Below are 16,115 nucleotides of genomic sequence, written 5' to 3'. Positions count from 1 at the left end.
CCCATCGGGGGCGGTGCAGCTCGGCCATGGCGGAGCCCGGTGCGTCCGCGCTGCTGGCGGCCGCTCGCCGGGCGCATGAAGAGGCTTTCGGGGGTCCGGCGCTGCTGGCGGTGTGGGCCCCCGGCCGGGTGAACCTCATCGGGGAGCACACCGACTACAACGACGGCTTCGTGCTGCCCATGGTAAGGGCCGTGCTCTGCCGCCCGGCCCCGGGCTCTCGCCGTGTCACCCTTCCGGGTCCGCCTGGCAGCCCTCGGGGGTTCTCGGCCACCGCCTTCCCACCCCCGCCCCGGGATGTCCCCTCCAGGAGAGCCCACCCAGGACCCCGAGGGATCCTTCGGGATCCCCTGCCCAGAGCGCGCGGTTCGGAGCCGGACCTGCTGCAGCCCCCCCTGCAGACCAACTCCTCGCTGCTTCACGGGGATGAGATTCTATTCCCAACACCTCTCCGAGAGGCTGGAGCCTTTTTTCTGCAGCCCCGACAAAGAACTTCCCGTTCCCAGAGAGCGATGTTTTGGTGGCAGAGATGGTTCAGCACAGCAGGAGCTTCCTGCTCCTTCCGAGCCGCTTTGGCTCAGCGGCGAAGTCCCCACTCAGCCCTAAATCAAATATACAGATAATTAATTACTGTGAGGCCGAGGAGCGTGGGAGCAGGTCAGCTGAATTCCCTGACAGACAAGGAAACGTCCCGAAGCCTCTCCCATTCTTGGCGTGGTTACCTCTCCCCCGGAGCCCAACAAGCAGCACCGAGCTGGGGGTCAGGCACAACATTCAGTGGGAGGACTGACCCTGTGGGTCAGTAAATAGGCAGGAATTTTAATTCTGTGCCAAGCCAGAGTGTGCACTGGGGCTCTGGGGGGCTAAAGAGAACACTTGGGTGCTCCAGCTGTGGGCTGAAGCAGCCACTGCTGTCACCTGTCCCCCTTGGGGATGCTCCAAGGGGTGCTGCAGGGTCTGAGCCCACCTTTCCCACCCCAGGCCCTGCACCTGGGGACGGTGCTGGTGGGAGCCCCCACGCAGGACGAGACCATCTCCATCATCACCACCTCGGCAGAGGCAGACGAGCCCCACAAGGTGCAGTTCCCGGCTCCCACCGCCAGCAGCCCCCTGAGCCCGGGGCAGCCCCAATGGGCCAACTACGTCAAGGGCGTCATCCAGCACTACCGGGGTAAGGCCGGGCTGAGGGCTGGGTCAGAGCCCCCTTGCAGGGAGCTGCTGTTCACATCCAGCTTTGAGGCTCTTCTGGTGTCTGTGTAATCCTGCAGCTCTGCCAGGACCAGGCTCCAGCAAACTCAATCTCAGCTCCAAAGGTTCCTGTGCTTGGGGGGCTGCAGGGTCACACTCTGCTGTGGGTCACCCTGTGTTCTGAATGTTGCACAGAGGCTCCTTGTGCCATTGCCAGTGAGCTGTGGGGCGCACAGAGCCCTGCAGGGGCTCATGGCCCCCCTCCTCCCTTCTCTTCTGTTCCTGCAGGTGGTCCCATGCCAGGCTTCAGCGCTGTCGTGGCCAGTGACGTCCCCCTGGGCGGGGGCCTCTCCAGCTCGGCTTCTCTGGAGGTGGCCACCTACACCTTCCTGCAGCAGCTCTGCCCTGGTAAGGCAGCAGCCTGTCCTGGGCCCTGCATCTGCTTCCAGGGGAGCTGGGGTGAGGGAGGTGCCCTTAGCTGGATCCCACAGCCCTTGGGAAAATGCTGCTGTGAACAGGTAACAACTCCTCAGCTGGCACTGCCCTGCCTGTGTGGCTCCTCTGGTCATCCAGCCTCACCTGCCCAGACCTCTAAAATCCACGGCCAGGGGCATGAGAGGAAGTTCCCTCAGGAGCATCCTCTCCCCACTCTAATGGCCCCAAAAATCACGATACCTGAAATACCAGTGTCAGTTATCCAGCTGGATCTGAGGTCCAGGCTGGCGTAGAGGCCATGCAGGGGTGCAGGAGCCAGCACCTGCAGCTGTAAAACCTCATTCCTTGGCAAAACAACCTTTTACCTCCATGTTTGCTTCCCCTGCCCCCAGGCAAGGGACAAAGTTGCAGGAGCTGCTAACCTGTGTGTCTCTGCTGTGGCACAGACGATGGGGATTTGTCAGCCAAGGCGCTGGCGTGCCAGAAGGCGGAGCACACGTTTGCCGGGATGCCCTGTGGGATCATGGACCAGTTCATCTCCGTGATGGGCCAGGAGGGCCACGCCCTGCTCATCGACTGCAGGTCAGGATCAGGGCTGCGCTCGCTGTGCTGTGCTCGCCTCCTTGAGCAGCTGAGGCTGAGCTGGCCCTGTGGCCATGAACCGAGGGCAGGAGTGCAGGGAGAGGTTAACCCTTGAACCCAGCCCAGAACCTCCTCATGGGCGTGGGGCAGCCTGCGCTTTTATTCCTCCTGGTCTTGATTCCTCCTGCTGCAACCTTTGCCTGGGTTGTGTTTCCCACGGTCCTTAGGGTCTGTTATGGCACTAATATTTGGGGGAGTGCAGTGCTGGAGTGGAATCCCAAACCTGCTGGACTTTGCCTCTGTAGCTCAGGCCTGCCTGCCACGTGGCCTCACCTGACTCAGGTGTGTGCGAGCCGGGGCGGGCAGGGGGCGGGCACACGGCTGAGCTGTCCCTGCAGGTCCCTGGAGACCAAGCTGGTGCCGCTGAAAGACCCCAGCCTGGCCGTGCTCATCACCAACTCCAACGTGCGGCACACGCTGACGGGCAGCGAGTACCCCACGCGCCGGCGGCAGTGCGAGGAGGCAGCGGCGGCCCTGGGCAAGGCCAGCCTCAGGGATGCCACCATGGCCGAGCTGGAAGGTGGGGACAGCCCTCCCCTCACCTCTGGTCACTCCCTGGGGCATCAGGAGTATTGGAATTAAATAGCAATATTGCTGGGTGGAATGTGCCTGGGCTCGTCTGGGCCTTGCTGCTTGACCAGAGGCGGCAGCTGTGGTGGTTTCACCTCAGAGACACCTTTGGCCAGCTGTGTGCTGCAGCTGGGCACTTGGGACAAGTCCAGGCATGCAGGAGCTCAGGTTTACCTCTGGCAGAAAGGCTTTAGGCAAGGCGAAGAAAAAGGAGTCGGTTCTGATGGAGGGTTTGGATCCAGAGCTTTATTCTGGCCCACAGGCCTCTGAATGCAGCAACAGCTCCAACAGAACTCCTGTGGTTGCTGTTCCTTTAACCCCAGGGAGAGGGGCAGGGAAGGGGTAGGGATCCCACCAGCCAGGTAAGGGGGGGGGAGTCTCAGGGGACAAATGACACCTGGATGGCCCAATGTCCCCAGGGCTGAGAGGCAGCTTTTGAACTCTGCCAATCACATCCTATCTGTGGTTTTTTTATAAATCGGTAGCTGATTTTGGCTTTGTTTTTGGTCAGGTGGGATTTTGTACTTTGCCTTTTACATCTAACATGGGTTCAAAGCTTAGCACAGTACAAAAAGGACTGTATTATCATATTGTTAGTATTTTAGTCAGTGGTAATGTGAAGTTCTCTAAAGGTAAATTGAAACCGTTTATAAGATGGCTTTTTCTACACTTCCCACAAATCTCCCCTGAAGAAATACACAATATTCAATTTGATGCCCTTGCTGGAATGCCAAGATTGATGGACAGCTCTCAGCAAGGGTGCAAGGGAGGGGAAGGGAGAGGTTGTTGGCACACCTGGGGAAGGAACTGGGATAGCTGAAACAGGCTCACCATCTCACCACAACACAAGAGCTTGGTGCCCCGGGGGCTGAGACCTGGGGCAGGTGGGTGGGCGCACACCCTGTGATGGGATGTGCTGCAGGCAGGGAAGCTTTGGCACAGGGTGGATGCAGGATGCAGCATCCTGCAGGCTGTGAGGCTTTGCTGCAGGAACACCAATGTCCCTGCAGAGGCCAGGAGCCGCCTGGGGGATGAGGTGTTCCGGCGGGCCAGGCACGTCATCGGCGAGATAGCGCGGACAGAGGAGGCAGCGCAGGCACTGCGGGACAAGGACTACACCACCTTCGGGAAGCTGATGGTGGAGAGCCACAACTCCCTCAGGTGAGGGTGCCCGAGGATGCTGACAGCCGGGCCAGGGTCTGCAGCACCCAGCAGCGCTGCTGTGGCAGTGGCTGCACAAGCTGGGGCTGTCAGTGGTTGTGCCCAGGGTGCGGGACAGGGCAGAGCACGGCTCTCCTCTCTCCAGGGATGACTATGAAGTGAGCTGCCCCGAGCTGGACCAGCTGGTGGCAGCAGCCCTGGAAGTGGATGGGGTTTATGGCAGCAGGATGACCGGGGGAGGCTTTGGAGGCTGCACGGTGACACTGCTGAAGGCTGAGGCTGCAGACAAAGCCAAGAAGCACATCCAGGTATGTGGCAGAAAAGTCCCAGGAGACTGAAAGATCCCAAGGGACCTCTCAGGGGCACAGCACAGGGACATTGTTGAACTGTCACTCCTGAGCCATTGGGGTTGCTGGAGCCCATCCATGGCCCTGAGCCTGTTGATGCCACTGAGCTCCTGCAGGCACTTCAGTACTGTGCCAGTCAAAGAGCCCTGCCCCAGGACTTTGTTGCATTGAGAAAGGGAGTGAAAAAGTGCTGGGGGAGCTTCAGGATGGCCAAATCCATCCACAGAAAAGTGATCTGAGCTGAGCTTGGGTACTCCTGAGCTGAACACTGGCAGTTATAGCCTGGGAAAGAGCTCAGTGCCATCACCAGTGTTCCCTAACTCAGCACCTTGGCATGCTCAGGTAGCTGGAAATTCCAGCAGAATGGGGGTGCCAGGATATGGGGCCTGTGGACAAGGCAGAACATCATTTTACTGCTCTATGAGATCATGGTGCACTCTATAAATGGCTGGGGGAAGGGGAAAGAAGGGGCAGAGGTGGGAGAGAGGAAACATGACCAGGAGTTGCAGTTCAGTGAAGAGTGGAGGTAGAGTGAGTGTGGAACTGGCCAGCAGGGCCTTTTCCCCCAGCCTCAACTGCTCCTCTTGTTTTTCAGGAGAAATACAGTGGCAAAGCCACCTTCTACCTCAGCAAGCCCTCGGCAGGGGCAAAGGCTCTGTCCATGTAGAGGAGTGACCACCTCCCCTGGGAACCTTGGGCTGGCATTCCCTCCCTCCCCAAGGCTTTCCCAAGGGGATCAGTTTGTCCATCTGCCTCATTTACCTAATAAAAGTAAAGCATTTGCATAGTTGTTCTGTGCCTGTGTGGGCCAAAAGCACTTGGGAGTGTTCCTCAGAGGATACTGGTTTAACTCCAGTTTGCACTGGTGCAAGGAGCCATTAGCAGAGCTGCAGTCACAGGAGGGGATGGCAGTGCAGGAGCTGCAGGCACTGACACCTGGCAGAAGTTCCTGCTTGGGAATCTCCCTCTGGCCCCTGCCCTGCATCTGCTGCAGATGGAGGGAGAGATTTTTTTTATTTTACTTAAAAAAAAAAAATCAACAATAAAGAGACAGAATATAGAGAAAATATTTATTGAGTGCAAGAGGAAGCCATCTGATCAAAGACCTGCTCTGGATCCATCTTGGAAAGGCTGAAACAGCACCAATTCCAACAAGCAGATAAATTAAAAAAGACAGGCCTGGGTTAGTGCATGTGCATGGGGAAGGCCTGATCCCCTGGAGAGCAGCTGATGGGGCAGGCTCTGCTCTTGGAGAACAGGATCATCTTTGGTTAAAATGCTTGGGAAAGTCCCTGTTTAGGCAGTTCTCAGTGTCTGACCCTGGGGCACAAATCCCAAAGGGTCACAGAGTCCTTGAGCAGGAGGAGACAAAATCCCAACCCCAGGCACGAAGGGAGCAGGGAGGGAGGCAGCCTCATGCCCCTGGCACTTGCTCAGCAGAAATGATGCTTCTTGAAGGCACAGTAAAACCTCAGGTTGGTGAAGCTGAGCCAAGTTCAAAACTGACCCAGCCCCACCTGCAGTCATGGAGATTCCTGTGGACTTGATTCACCCACATCCATCTTTGGCTGAAAGGTGTTCAGCCCTTCCCCCAGTAAAATAAAAAGCCTGAAGAGGAGAAGGAGCTGTTGGTGGTGAGCTCTTCTTCAGAATCCAAAAGAAAAAAGGAAATAGAAAAAGAAATAAAGAAAACCACCAAAAAAGCCAAGGTTCATTGTGAGATCAAAGCAGGCTGGTGATGCTGCCAGGGGCCCAGGCAGCTGCTGCCTTGGCTGGAAGCTCTAAGCCAGAGAGTGGCAGCTGCTGCTCCAGGCAGGCTCCTCACCTGCTCCCATGCAGCTGGAACACTGCAGGGAAAGCTGCACTGCTTGTTGTCCCTGGCAGAGGGCAGGGAGCCTCCAGGGATCCTGCCCAGCACTGGGACATCAAAGCCAGCAGGGTCTCAGCTCAGCTCAGCCCTGTGTGAGGGGAGCTGAAGCTGAGACTGAAGAAAGGAGTCTCAGACTTGTTCAGGACAGTGGGAGTGCCTGTCTGTTGTTCCAGGCCTGCTCTTCCTTTGTGTTTACTGATGGAGCACAGGTCCCTTTATGGATCTTGCTGCTGGGCAAAAAGTCTTTTAAAAGGTACCCAACATCTTCTGCCCTGAAATCTCACGCTGTCCACATCAGCTGTGTGAGGAATCCCAGCACAGTTCCCATCCCTCACCTCTGGGAAGCTCCCAGCCCTTCTGTGCCCAAGTGCTCCAGCTGGGAGATGTTCTGCAGTGGGTGGATCTGGGCCCTTGCAGCCTCCTACTGGAGCCTCTGGGACTGAAGGGTCCAAGGCAGAGCCCACCAGCCTCATCACAGGGTTAAAGTGGCCTTTGGATCAAGCCCTTGGCTCATTTCTTCCTGTTATTCATGTTTCCCAGCAGCCACAGTTCCAGTGTAGCCTCCACATTCAGCATAGATCTCATCCACCTCCATTTTTTTTATAAAATAATAAAATACATTTATATATATTTATATATATACTATGAAAACTGTACAGTGTTGTATGCAAAAAAAAAAAAAAAGCATCTGAGGCCTTGAAGTAATGCAACACAAATGAAAGGTTAGTCTTTGCTCTCGTGGTACCAAATGTCAGCAGCAAAGGACAGACACAAATAGGTGCAATAAGAAAGCACAGGTTACCCCAAAACCCTACCTTGCAGCTCTCATAAAAACCCCCATACTGAACAAAACAACTCCAGTGGACAGGTGAGTCACCGGAGAGCCTGGAGCAAAAATGGAAATGGTGACCCTCTACAAATCATGGTTTTGACACCTGAGATCCTCTCAAAACCGTGGACCTGACAATAAAATCATTCCATTCCATTTACCTGGGGAGGGTGAAGCCATGGAGACACCCCAATTTCTGCCCTGGAGGATGAGCTTGCACACCCAGCTGTGCCAGAGCTCTGAGTGTGCTGGGCTCCAGAGGAGAAGTGCTTGGAGTGCCTCAGAGGGTCTGTGCCCACAGGAGGAGCTGCCCAGGCACCCCCTGGGTGAAACCCCTTTGGGTTGTTCCATAAATCCTGGCACTGATCCCAGAAGTGCTGCTGGTGCTGGGCCTGCCCCAGCTCAGGCCTCGTAGAACTGCCTCTCCAGCTGCTGGCTCAGGGTCCCGCTGGCCAGCACCGTGTGGCTCACAAACTCCTGGGTCACGGTGCTGCTGGAGCTCTCCACGTGCTGCGTGGTCACCAGCATCCCGTCTGCAAGGGAAGGCACCACGGGTGGGGTCACAGGGAACAGGGTCTGCTCTGCCCCACAACTCCAGGCATGCGTTTTGCATCACAGGAAGAGGCATTTAGGGACCTCTCCCCACCAAGTTGTCACAGACATATTTTATGAAAAATCCTTTCATTAGGATATTTTCTCCTGAGAAGCTGAGAGGCCTCAGAAACGAAATGTAAACAATGATTATCTGCTGCTGTGGAATGCAACAGGTGCATCTGTGATTGGTCTCATGTGGTTGTTTTTAATTAATGGCCAATCACAGTCAGCTGGCTCAGACTCTGGTCAGTCACAAGATTTTATAATCATTCCTTTCTATTCCTTGCTAGCCTTCTGATGAAATCCTTTCTTCTATTCTTTTAGTATAGTTTTAATATATACTTTTAACATAATATATATCATAAAATAATAAATCAGCTTTAAACACAGAGTCAAGATTCTCATCTCTTCCCTCATCCTGGGACCTCTGCAAACACAACTACACCAAGGGACCCAGTGCTTTGCTATGTCAGCCAAGGGTTTGGATCTCCTGACAGCTCCCAAACTCTCCATGTTTCAGCATGAACCCATGAGCTCAAGTGGGATAACATGGGACAACTACATTGATGTGAATAAAGATGTTTGTCCCACTGCTCTGTTTCTGTCTGCTCTGAAGAGATTGAACCTTGCAGGAAGAGCTCTGATTTGGTCCCTAGTGATAGTGCTGGAGGACTCTCAAATACAGCATTCCCTCCAGGACTGGGCAGCACGTGTGGAAATGGCTGCAGCTCTCCCTGGGGCAAAGCAGGGACACAGGGGAGGAAAAGAGCTGACCCTCTTCAATCCCACCTGATAAAAGCAGCCTCAGACCTTTGGAAAGAAGAAATACCCTTTGTTTTCTGAGGGTTGAAAAGTAACAATGAGCCCCTACCTGTGAAGTGGGGATCCAGAGAGGAATGGCTGATGCTGGTTTTGGTGGTGTAGTCAGTGGGGAATTTGTAAACTTCTCTCATGTACTGCTGTCCTCCAAACTGGGAGAAAGCACCTGGGGAGAAGGAAAAGGGACAAGTCTATCAAGAAATAACAAAAGGCTTCCAACTCCTCAGCACTGCCCAGTGAGCACCAGCCAGCTCAGGAATCTTCCCTTGCTGATATCAGAGCCAGGGTCAGGAGGAACTGGGAGGACTGGGAAGGTCTCACACTGGGCAGTAAGAAGCTGCCTCCAGCTATTTGTACAAACAGGCAGAAGTTTCACCACAAGTTAAACACGGGCAGGTGCTCCCTCATTTGATGCACCAGGACTGGGTCAGTGCTCACCAGGCACAGCACTGCCCTCATGGAAAACTGTCTCCATGTCTTTCATGGAGCGTGGAGTCACCACCAGAGCTGGAAAGTGACTGCAGGAGTTGTGCTCCCTGCTCTGAGGGGTTTCTCTTTGCACTCCACAAAGACAAGGGCACTGTACCTCTGTCCTGAGATTCGATGGTGATGAGGCCTTCTCTCTCAGGCCCGAAGCCTTGGGTGGTGTTGGCTTGCACTTTGAACTTGTATGGGACATTCTCACTCAGGTGGGGCACAGTCAGGGTGGTTTCCAGGTTGTCTCCTTCGACATAGATTGTCCTGGGCTCCCCTGATCCAGAGACATGGAGTGGTGAAGACAGACCAGAGCAATGATCCCTCCAAACACACAACTCCTCAACTCTGCTGCCTCGGCTGTCCCTGAGCCTTACAACCCACAGGCTGCAGGCCTGCACCCACTTCTACTGAGGGTTAAATCAACTCCATTTCACTGCAGTGGGGAGCCTCAACACCCTCCATGGGGTTTTGCCTGAGGTCCTTCCTCTTCCCACCACATTTGTTAGCCCAGACCATGCAATGGCATGAAGTGGCAGGAGCCACCATCTCCCAGGCCTGGAATCAGCCTCGTGCCCACACTTTGTCTGCAAACAGCTCTTTTACTGGTCCCAGCCAAAATGCAGCAGATTGCTGCCTTAGCTGGAGGTGTCTGGTGCTCAGCACAAGGGGGCTGTGGTGACACTGTACCTCCTCCATGCAGCATCTCACAGGTGATCCTGTAGCCCAGGATGGGCCCGTTGGGCTCGCGGGGCCTCTCCCAGCTGAGGTGCAGAGAATCCGGGCTGAGGGCAGTGAAAACCAGGGGTCCAGGGGCACAGGGGGTGCTCAGGGTGAAGGGGGTACCTGCCAGGGCATGGGAGACAAGTCAGAATCACAGCAAAGGCAGCCTGGGAGGGATCTGCACAGAGCATTTATGGAATGAGCTGCAAGGGCTCAGCTTCCTGGACAATGAGTGTGAAGTGAGAGTGTGGGGAAGAAGGACCTGTTCCAAACTGAGACGAAGGAAAGGAGAGGTGAGGATGTGTCAAGACCAAGGGCATCCCTCTGGCTGTCCTGAGCAGCCAAGACCCCTGCCAGGGGGCTCAGAGACCCTGGAACAGAGCCCAAAATGCCCCTGTGGTTTTGATTAAGACCTGTGGAGCAAGTTACCAGCCTTAGATGAAGATCTGCAAGCCATGACAAATTAGGTAGAATGATAGTGAATTTATCACAAGGTGAAAAAGTAGATTTTGGGGTTTTTAGAATGGGGATTCAGGGGGCAAGATGGAGGAAACTGGGCATGTCCAGCCTTTCTCCTTCTTCTTCTTGGCCTCCATCTTCTGCTGTGATGTTGGCACTTACAGACTGGTTTAGAGTAGAAGCTCACTGTCTAACATAGGTGATAGGTATTGGAAAGTAATTGTAAATATTGTACACATAGTTTTTAGTATAAAGACATAACACTGCCCTGGGGGCAGGCAGAGTGCCTGGAGCTGTCCTGCTGAATGGACCTCAGCAGGGCAGGAGAAAGAATTTTATAGATAAGAAACAATAAACAGCCTTGAGATTGAGAAATGAAGAGCTCTGACTCCTTCTTCAAGTGCCAGGCTGGGAAAAGAGACTTTCAAACTCTTCTCAGGGTCACTGTGACCAGCTAGAGATCCCGACAAGGATGTGTCAAGAGGAGATAAAACATCCAGGCCAGCACTGCAGAGAGCAGCACAGCCACCAGTGCCACCCTCCTGTCCCAGCAGCTCACCTGGCACGGGGCTGAGCGGGCTCTGCGGGTCCACCTGGGACTCGATGGTGATGACTCCCTCCCTCTCGGGGCCCCAGCCCTCCTCGCTCTGCGCCTTCACCTTGAAGATGTAGGAGTGGTTGGGCAGCAGGTCCTCCACCACCACCGAGTTCTGGCTGGGGTTGGGGATGCTGATCCTGTGCACGTCTCCTGGGACACGCAGGGAAGAGATGTCAACACCATGTCAGAGACACAGAGCTGCAGCTTTCACCTAAACTCTGTCTCAAACAAACTGCCTGCAAAAGCCATCCAGGGTCCCTCCCCAACCATCTCCATCACACCTTGCCACCAACAATGGGTAGTGCAGGATGAGATGTCTCTCCAAAAAAGGCTTGGGACAAACAATAGCTTCTTGAAAGCTCAAGGAGTTTCAGACAAAATAATTATATTTTCACTAATACTGTCCTGAGATTCATGTAAAAATAAGATATTTTCATTTCAATCCTTCTTCCAAGTCCCATGTGTTGAAAAAAAATTCATGTGAGGTGTTTGTGCTGATGGAGAGAATCAGTCAAAAGTTGTTTTTTTTTGGAGTAGAGATGATTTTACAAGCAACTCCAGGACTTGCTCTCCCTCTAGCAGAAACAGGGAACGAAAGCTGTGAGGTAGCTGCAACATTTCCTCACAAAAAAAGGCAGCTAGACAAGGACCCTGAATCCCAGAATGGTAGAATGGATGGAAGGCACCTCTGGAGATCACCTGGTGCAATCCCCCTGGCTCAGAGCAGGGTCATGCAGAGGCAGAAGCCCCAGAGCAGCCTCCCCAGCACCCAGCAGTCCCAGCCAGCCCAGTGGGTGCCACTGACCTCCGCTGAGGAGCTGGTACTGCACGCTGTAGCCCTGCACCTCCTTGTCGCAGCGCGGCTCCTGCCAGCTCACCTTGAGCGACGTGGGGCCCAGGGCAGAGAACACCAGGCGGGTGGGGGTGTCAGGGATGCCCAGGGGCTTCCTGGAGTCTGAGGCACAAAGGGAACATCAGGCTGGAGGTTTTGGGGATGGGGACTAAGGGGGCTGGGGGAGAGGAGGGGGTGGCACAGGCAGACATGGGATGGTCCTGATGGTTCGGGGAGGATGTGGTGAGATGTCATCTCTGCAAGCTGACCTGTCATGAGGGGAACTGGCTGGTTCTGCACAGCCACAGGGATGTCCCACAGCCTCAGGGTGCCAAGCTTGGGTGGGACAAGCTAATGTAAGCAATGTGCCCCTGTGGCAGAGAGCCCTGAGAAGGGGCCTGGTGCTGGCTGTGACCTTCCTCACCCCTAAGCACCCCATCCAGAAGCTTCATAGACTTCATCAGGTGTAGGTCAATTAAGACTGGCCCTAATCTACAGCTAGATCAGCCCTCCAGACCCTGTTTATGAGGCCTGGGACCACATCTGGGTGCTCCTCAGCTCATCCCACTGGGACACAAGGCTCACAGAGAGCTCAGCAGCCTCCCAGGACTGAAGGCCCTCCCTGACAAGGAGCTTGCAGAGGGACATCTCATAAGGAGCACACGTTCTCCCCAAGAGCTCTCCAAAGGCCTGTGGAGTAAGACTGAGAACAAGAAGCTCGTTAGGAATGAAGAGAATGGGGACAATGGGGTGATCAGAGCACGATGGCAGTGGTGGTGGTGAATGTTAATCAGTCCAGCTGGGCTGAAACCTGCAATTCACCTGCAAATGGAAAGGTGATGTGATGGCGGTGCAGGCTGGGTCAGAAGGAAGATCAGCACAGCACACAGCAAGCCATGGAGAGGAGGTTTAGGTGAGCAGTGGATGGCAGCAGCTCATGGACGGACGGTGGCTGGGCTGTTATGGGATGTGTGGCTGGGAGGAAACACTGCACAAGCTGTACCTATGAACTTGCACATCCCTGTGGACCCATCAGTCATGATTATAGAGTCCCGACAGCCAATGCTGGGGTAGTAACCCTTCACCTTTGCCCTGCTCCTGAAACCCACGTCCCGGGGCCGGAGTGTCCTCCCAGCATCTTCACGGATGGGAGGGAGGAGTGTCCCTGGGTAATCTACAGAAGTGGTGCAAGAAGAAAGAGAAAAACACCATTGGAGATTTCAGAGCAGGTTCAGCCCAGGCTCCTGCACAGCTGACTTTTTAAGGCTCAGGTTTGAAGAATCTTTAAGCCACCTTCTGTCAGCACCAGCTGATTGACACACGTGGAGGTGAAAGGCAACCACACTGCTGAACAGAGTGAGGAGAAGAGATGTGTGCTGTCCCTGGAGTGCCTCATGGTGTGAGGATAAGGATGGAGCTCCCTTCCCTGAGCACCCAGCCTGTGAGGGCTGGGACCCCTTTCCAAACTGGTCTGCAAGCAGAGAGGCCTTAGCAAAGCACCAGGACACCGTGGTGGGGACATGACCTTCTGGACTTGTGGGTCACAGGCCACCCTAGCTGTGAGCACAGTCCTCACCCCACGAGGACCTTAGGGTGCAGGTCCAAAGACAATCACGGGGATGGAAGGGAAGGGCAGGTCCCACCCCTGTGGTACTCACCGTGCCCCATCAGCATTGTGGAGTAGTCTCTGGTCAGTGAGGAGCTGCCCATCACCCTGTGCTCCTGGTGCACGTGGGAGCTCAGCTGGTGGTAGCTGGTGTTGGCTGTCCTGGTCAGGGTGCCACTGGCACTGCCGGGGAAGGAGAAGTCCACCCGGCCATTCATCAAGTGCTCTGTGGAGGAGGGCATACTGTGAGGAATGTGGACAAAGCTGCTGCTCCACTTTCCATGGGGAGGAAGCAGGAGGCATCATGGTGCCCCCCTTGGCTGAATCCCAGGTTCAGCCACTCTGGAAGGTGATTCTGGAATGCTACATCTAGAACAGGCCACAACACCCAACACGAGACGCAGAACAAAGATAAACAAAGACTTCTCCCTGCACCAGACACACCCGTGGTGCCCAAGGTAACTCCAGACCTCGGCCCTGCTGGGGCACTGCCTTGTGGTTCTCGCCACATTCTCTCACATCTCCCTTAGACGCAAACACTGGTTTATAATTTCAGATTTTAGAAGAAGGTGGAAGAAGGAAAGTGGCCCTTTATGGAGGACGTTTCTCCAGATCTCATTCTGGATCCCATCTCAGCTGGATCTGAAAAGCAAACTCCACTCTGTTGTTCTGGGCCTTGACAAACAAATCCCCATCCCCTCCCAGCAGGCCAGGAGAGATCAGCCACCTGCGAGAGAGTGATTTCTGTTTAACAGTCCAGCAGACTTGCCCAGCTCAGGGCACTCAATTACTGTGAAGAGCTGCCCTTGGAGGTGGCACTTAGCAGGTATCATCTGAGTTTGCTCCTGCCTCGAAGGTCCAGCCTTGGGTAGAAGCAACTTGCTAGCAGGCTCCCAAGTCCGTGCCGAGATGGGGGTTACCTTGCCACCCGTGTGAGCAGACACACCAGGACAAGGTTTTGGAGCAGGTCACACCAACACGAGGGTGGGCACACAGGGGGAGGCAGGGGGCACAGAGCCCCTCCCCGGGCTCCTCAGCTCAAAGCAGGACGAGACAGGACACTCAGTGCCGTAGGAGCCGTCCTTCACCTGCTTGGGGCCGGGGCGTGGCGCTCCTCCTCGCAGTGCCAGCAGCCACAGCGCTGTCCTCCTCGGGGAGGAGCCCCTCGGTGTCCGAGGAGAGGCGGCTGCTGCCAGACAGGCGGGGAATGGTTTCGGGTGGCAGCCTCCAGGTGATGCGGCGGAGGTCCAGGTCTTCCCCCAGCAACGGCACAAATTTCCACCTGGAGCCTTTTGGGACAAGGCAAGCACTGGTGTAGGCATGGGCTGCAGGGGTCAGGGTGGGCCACCCACCAGCTCCGTGCTGCTTGCTGGGGACAGGAGGGGACAAGCAGCAGTGGGGACGATGCCTGTTCACAGCCCGTGTTCCAGGTGTGAGCTGAGGAGCTCAGGTGCTGCAGCCATCGGTAGGTGGAGAGTGCTGGGAGGCGACATGCAGGGGGCTCCTCAACCCCCAGGCTGCTTTCCAGCCCTGTGTCCCTCAGGACAAAAGGTGGCAGGCAAAGTCCCACTGTACTCCTGTCCCTGCATGAAGAGTCTGTAACAATTGTCCTCTGCTCAGGAGAGGTTTCCTCACTCCTTGATGTGCACTCAGGGTGGTCAGATTCCTGATGTTCCCATCACCTTGAAAAGGCCAGGGACTCACTCTTGGGTCCCAGGCCCTGGAGAACCCTCCAGAGAAGATCCTACAGACACACCTCATCATTTCACCTATGGCTCATGTCCCAGCACAAGACCAGGGAGTCAGCCTCATTCAGAAAGTGAAGGGATGGAGGAAGAGAGGCCAGTGCCTTCCCAGCACTGCTGCATTCCCTCCTGTTGGCTTGGCCTAGACCCTGAGCATCCAGGGGACCCAGAGGTTGTGGTGCTTTGCTGGTGCTTTTTTGCTGATGTCTCACGGTCCAGCCAAATGGCAACACAAAGGGAAGATAAGCAGGGAGGGCCATGAAAAACTCCTCTCCCACCCCACACTGAGATTTCTCTTTGCCCCATGGCTACAACAAGGAGGCACTGGCCTTATTCACACTGTGACCAGCCAAGTGTTCCCATGGATGCAGCTACTGAGCTTTGCAAATGCTGATTTCCACCATCTCCACAACTTGGATCTCCTGAGAGATGGAAAGGAGCAGTGAAGCTCATTGCTGAAAGCTGCTGTTAAGGAAAATGAATGTTAGAAATGACCTTTTCAAGCTCAGAGACACGAACCTGAATCATCAGAGACACTGGGCCTCTTGCTGCCGGCTGGAGAGCGGAGCACGTCTGCGCTGTACATCAGGTAGCTGTCATAGTCCTCACCTCCCTCTGCATCAATGATGGGGACATCAGGGATGATGGGGACTGCAGGAGAGGTGGAAAGGGCCATTAGACAAGCAGCAAAACACCAGACAAACAGTAAAAAGCCTTACAATGCTCAGGCTGGCCCTCAGCATTCCCAGGATGGCTGGAGCAGCAGAGCAAACAGGAGGTGGGGAAGCAGTTGGGTGTTGCAGACATCTTTTACAAAAAATCCTTTCCTTAGGATTTTGCCTCTTGAGAAGCTGAGAGGCCTCAGGAACAAAATGTAAACAATGATTATCTGCTGCTGTGGAATGCAACAGGTAGATCTTTGATTAGTCCATGTTAGTTGTTTCTAATTAAGGGCCAATCACAGCCCAGCTGGCTTGGACAGAGAGTCTGAGACAAAGCCTTTGTTATCATTCTTTCCTATTCTATTCTTAGCCAGCCTTCTGATAAAATCCTTTCTTCTATTCTTTTAGTATAGTTTTAATGTAATATATATCATAAAATAATAAATCAAGCCTTCTGAAACATGGAGTCAGATCCTCATCTCTTCCCTCAACCTGAGGCCCCTGTGAACATGGTCACAGTTGGGGTGATGGGGAGCTCTCCCCAGCACTGCTGCTGCCCCCGTG

General features: G+C 54.7%; 2 protein-coding genes across 5 annotated transcripts in view; one reads left to right on the top strand and one right to left on the bottom strand.

Moving 5' to 3' along the window:
* On the top strand, window positions 1-5,126 carry GALK1 (galactokinase 1). The gene is made up of 8 exons (XM_064728382.1): window positions 1-182; window positions 979-1,168; window positions 1,474-1,593; window positions 2,067-2,202; window positions 2,601-2,782; window positions 3,843-3,993; window positions 4,139-4,301; window positions 4,936-5,126. Exons 1-8 carry the CDS (start codon window positions 27-29, stop codon window positions 5,005-5,007), a joined length of 1,170 nt encoding a protein of 389 aa, XP_064584452.1. The 5' UTR covers window positions 1-26; the 3' UTR covers window positions 5,008-5,126.
* Window positions 5,127-5,396: 270 nt separating this feature from the next.
* ITGB4 (integrin subunit beta 4) overlaps window positions 5,397-16,115 on the bottom strand; it is a 35,559-nt gene continuing 24,840 nt past the window's right edge. For 3 of the 4 annotated variants that reach the window (XM_064728378.1, XM_064728379.1, XM_064728380.1), the window contains exons 32-41: window positions 15,409-15,540; window positions 14,233-14,433; window positions 13,197-13,370; window positions 12,542-12,712; window positions 11,512-11,661; window positions 10,668-10,856; window positions 9,617-9,772; window positions 9,039-9,203; window positions 8,505-8,618; window positions 5,397-7,572 (exon numbers count right to left, since the gene is read on the bottom strand). In XM_064728378.1, the coding sequence (XP_064584448.1) occupies window positions 7,442-7,572; window positions 8,505-8,618; window positions 9,039-9,203; window positions 9,617-9,772; window positions 10,668-10,856; window positions 11,512-11,661; window positions 12,542-12,712; window positions 13,197-13,370; window positions 14,233-14,433; window positions 15,409-15,540 (1,583 nt within the window). In that variant the 3' untranslated portion in view covers window positions 5,397-7,441. The remainder of the gene's footprint in view (window positions 7,573-8,504; window positions 8,619-9,038; window positions 9,204-9,616; window positions 9,773-10,667; window positions 10,857-11,511; window positions 11,662-12,541; window positions 12,713-13,196; window positions 13,371-14,232; window positions 14,434-15,408; window positions 15,541-16,115) is intronic. The other variant, XM_064728381.1, reaches the window with a different exon arrangement.

Source organism: Zonotrichia leucophrys, chromosome 18 (assembly GCF_028769735.1).
Source record: "Zonotrichia leucophrys gambelii isolate GWCS_2022_RI chromosome 18, RI_Zleu_2.0, whole genome shotgun sequence".
Lineage (NCBI taxonomy): Eukaryota > Metazoa > Chordata > Aves > Passeriformes > Passerellidae > Zonotrichia > Zonotrichia leucophrys.
Note: the sequence above shows the minus strand (reverse complement) of the source record. Positions and strands in the feature narration are given on the sequence as shown.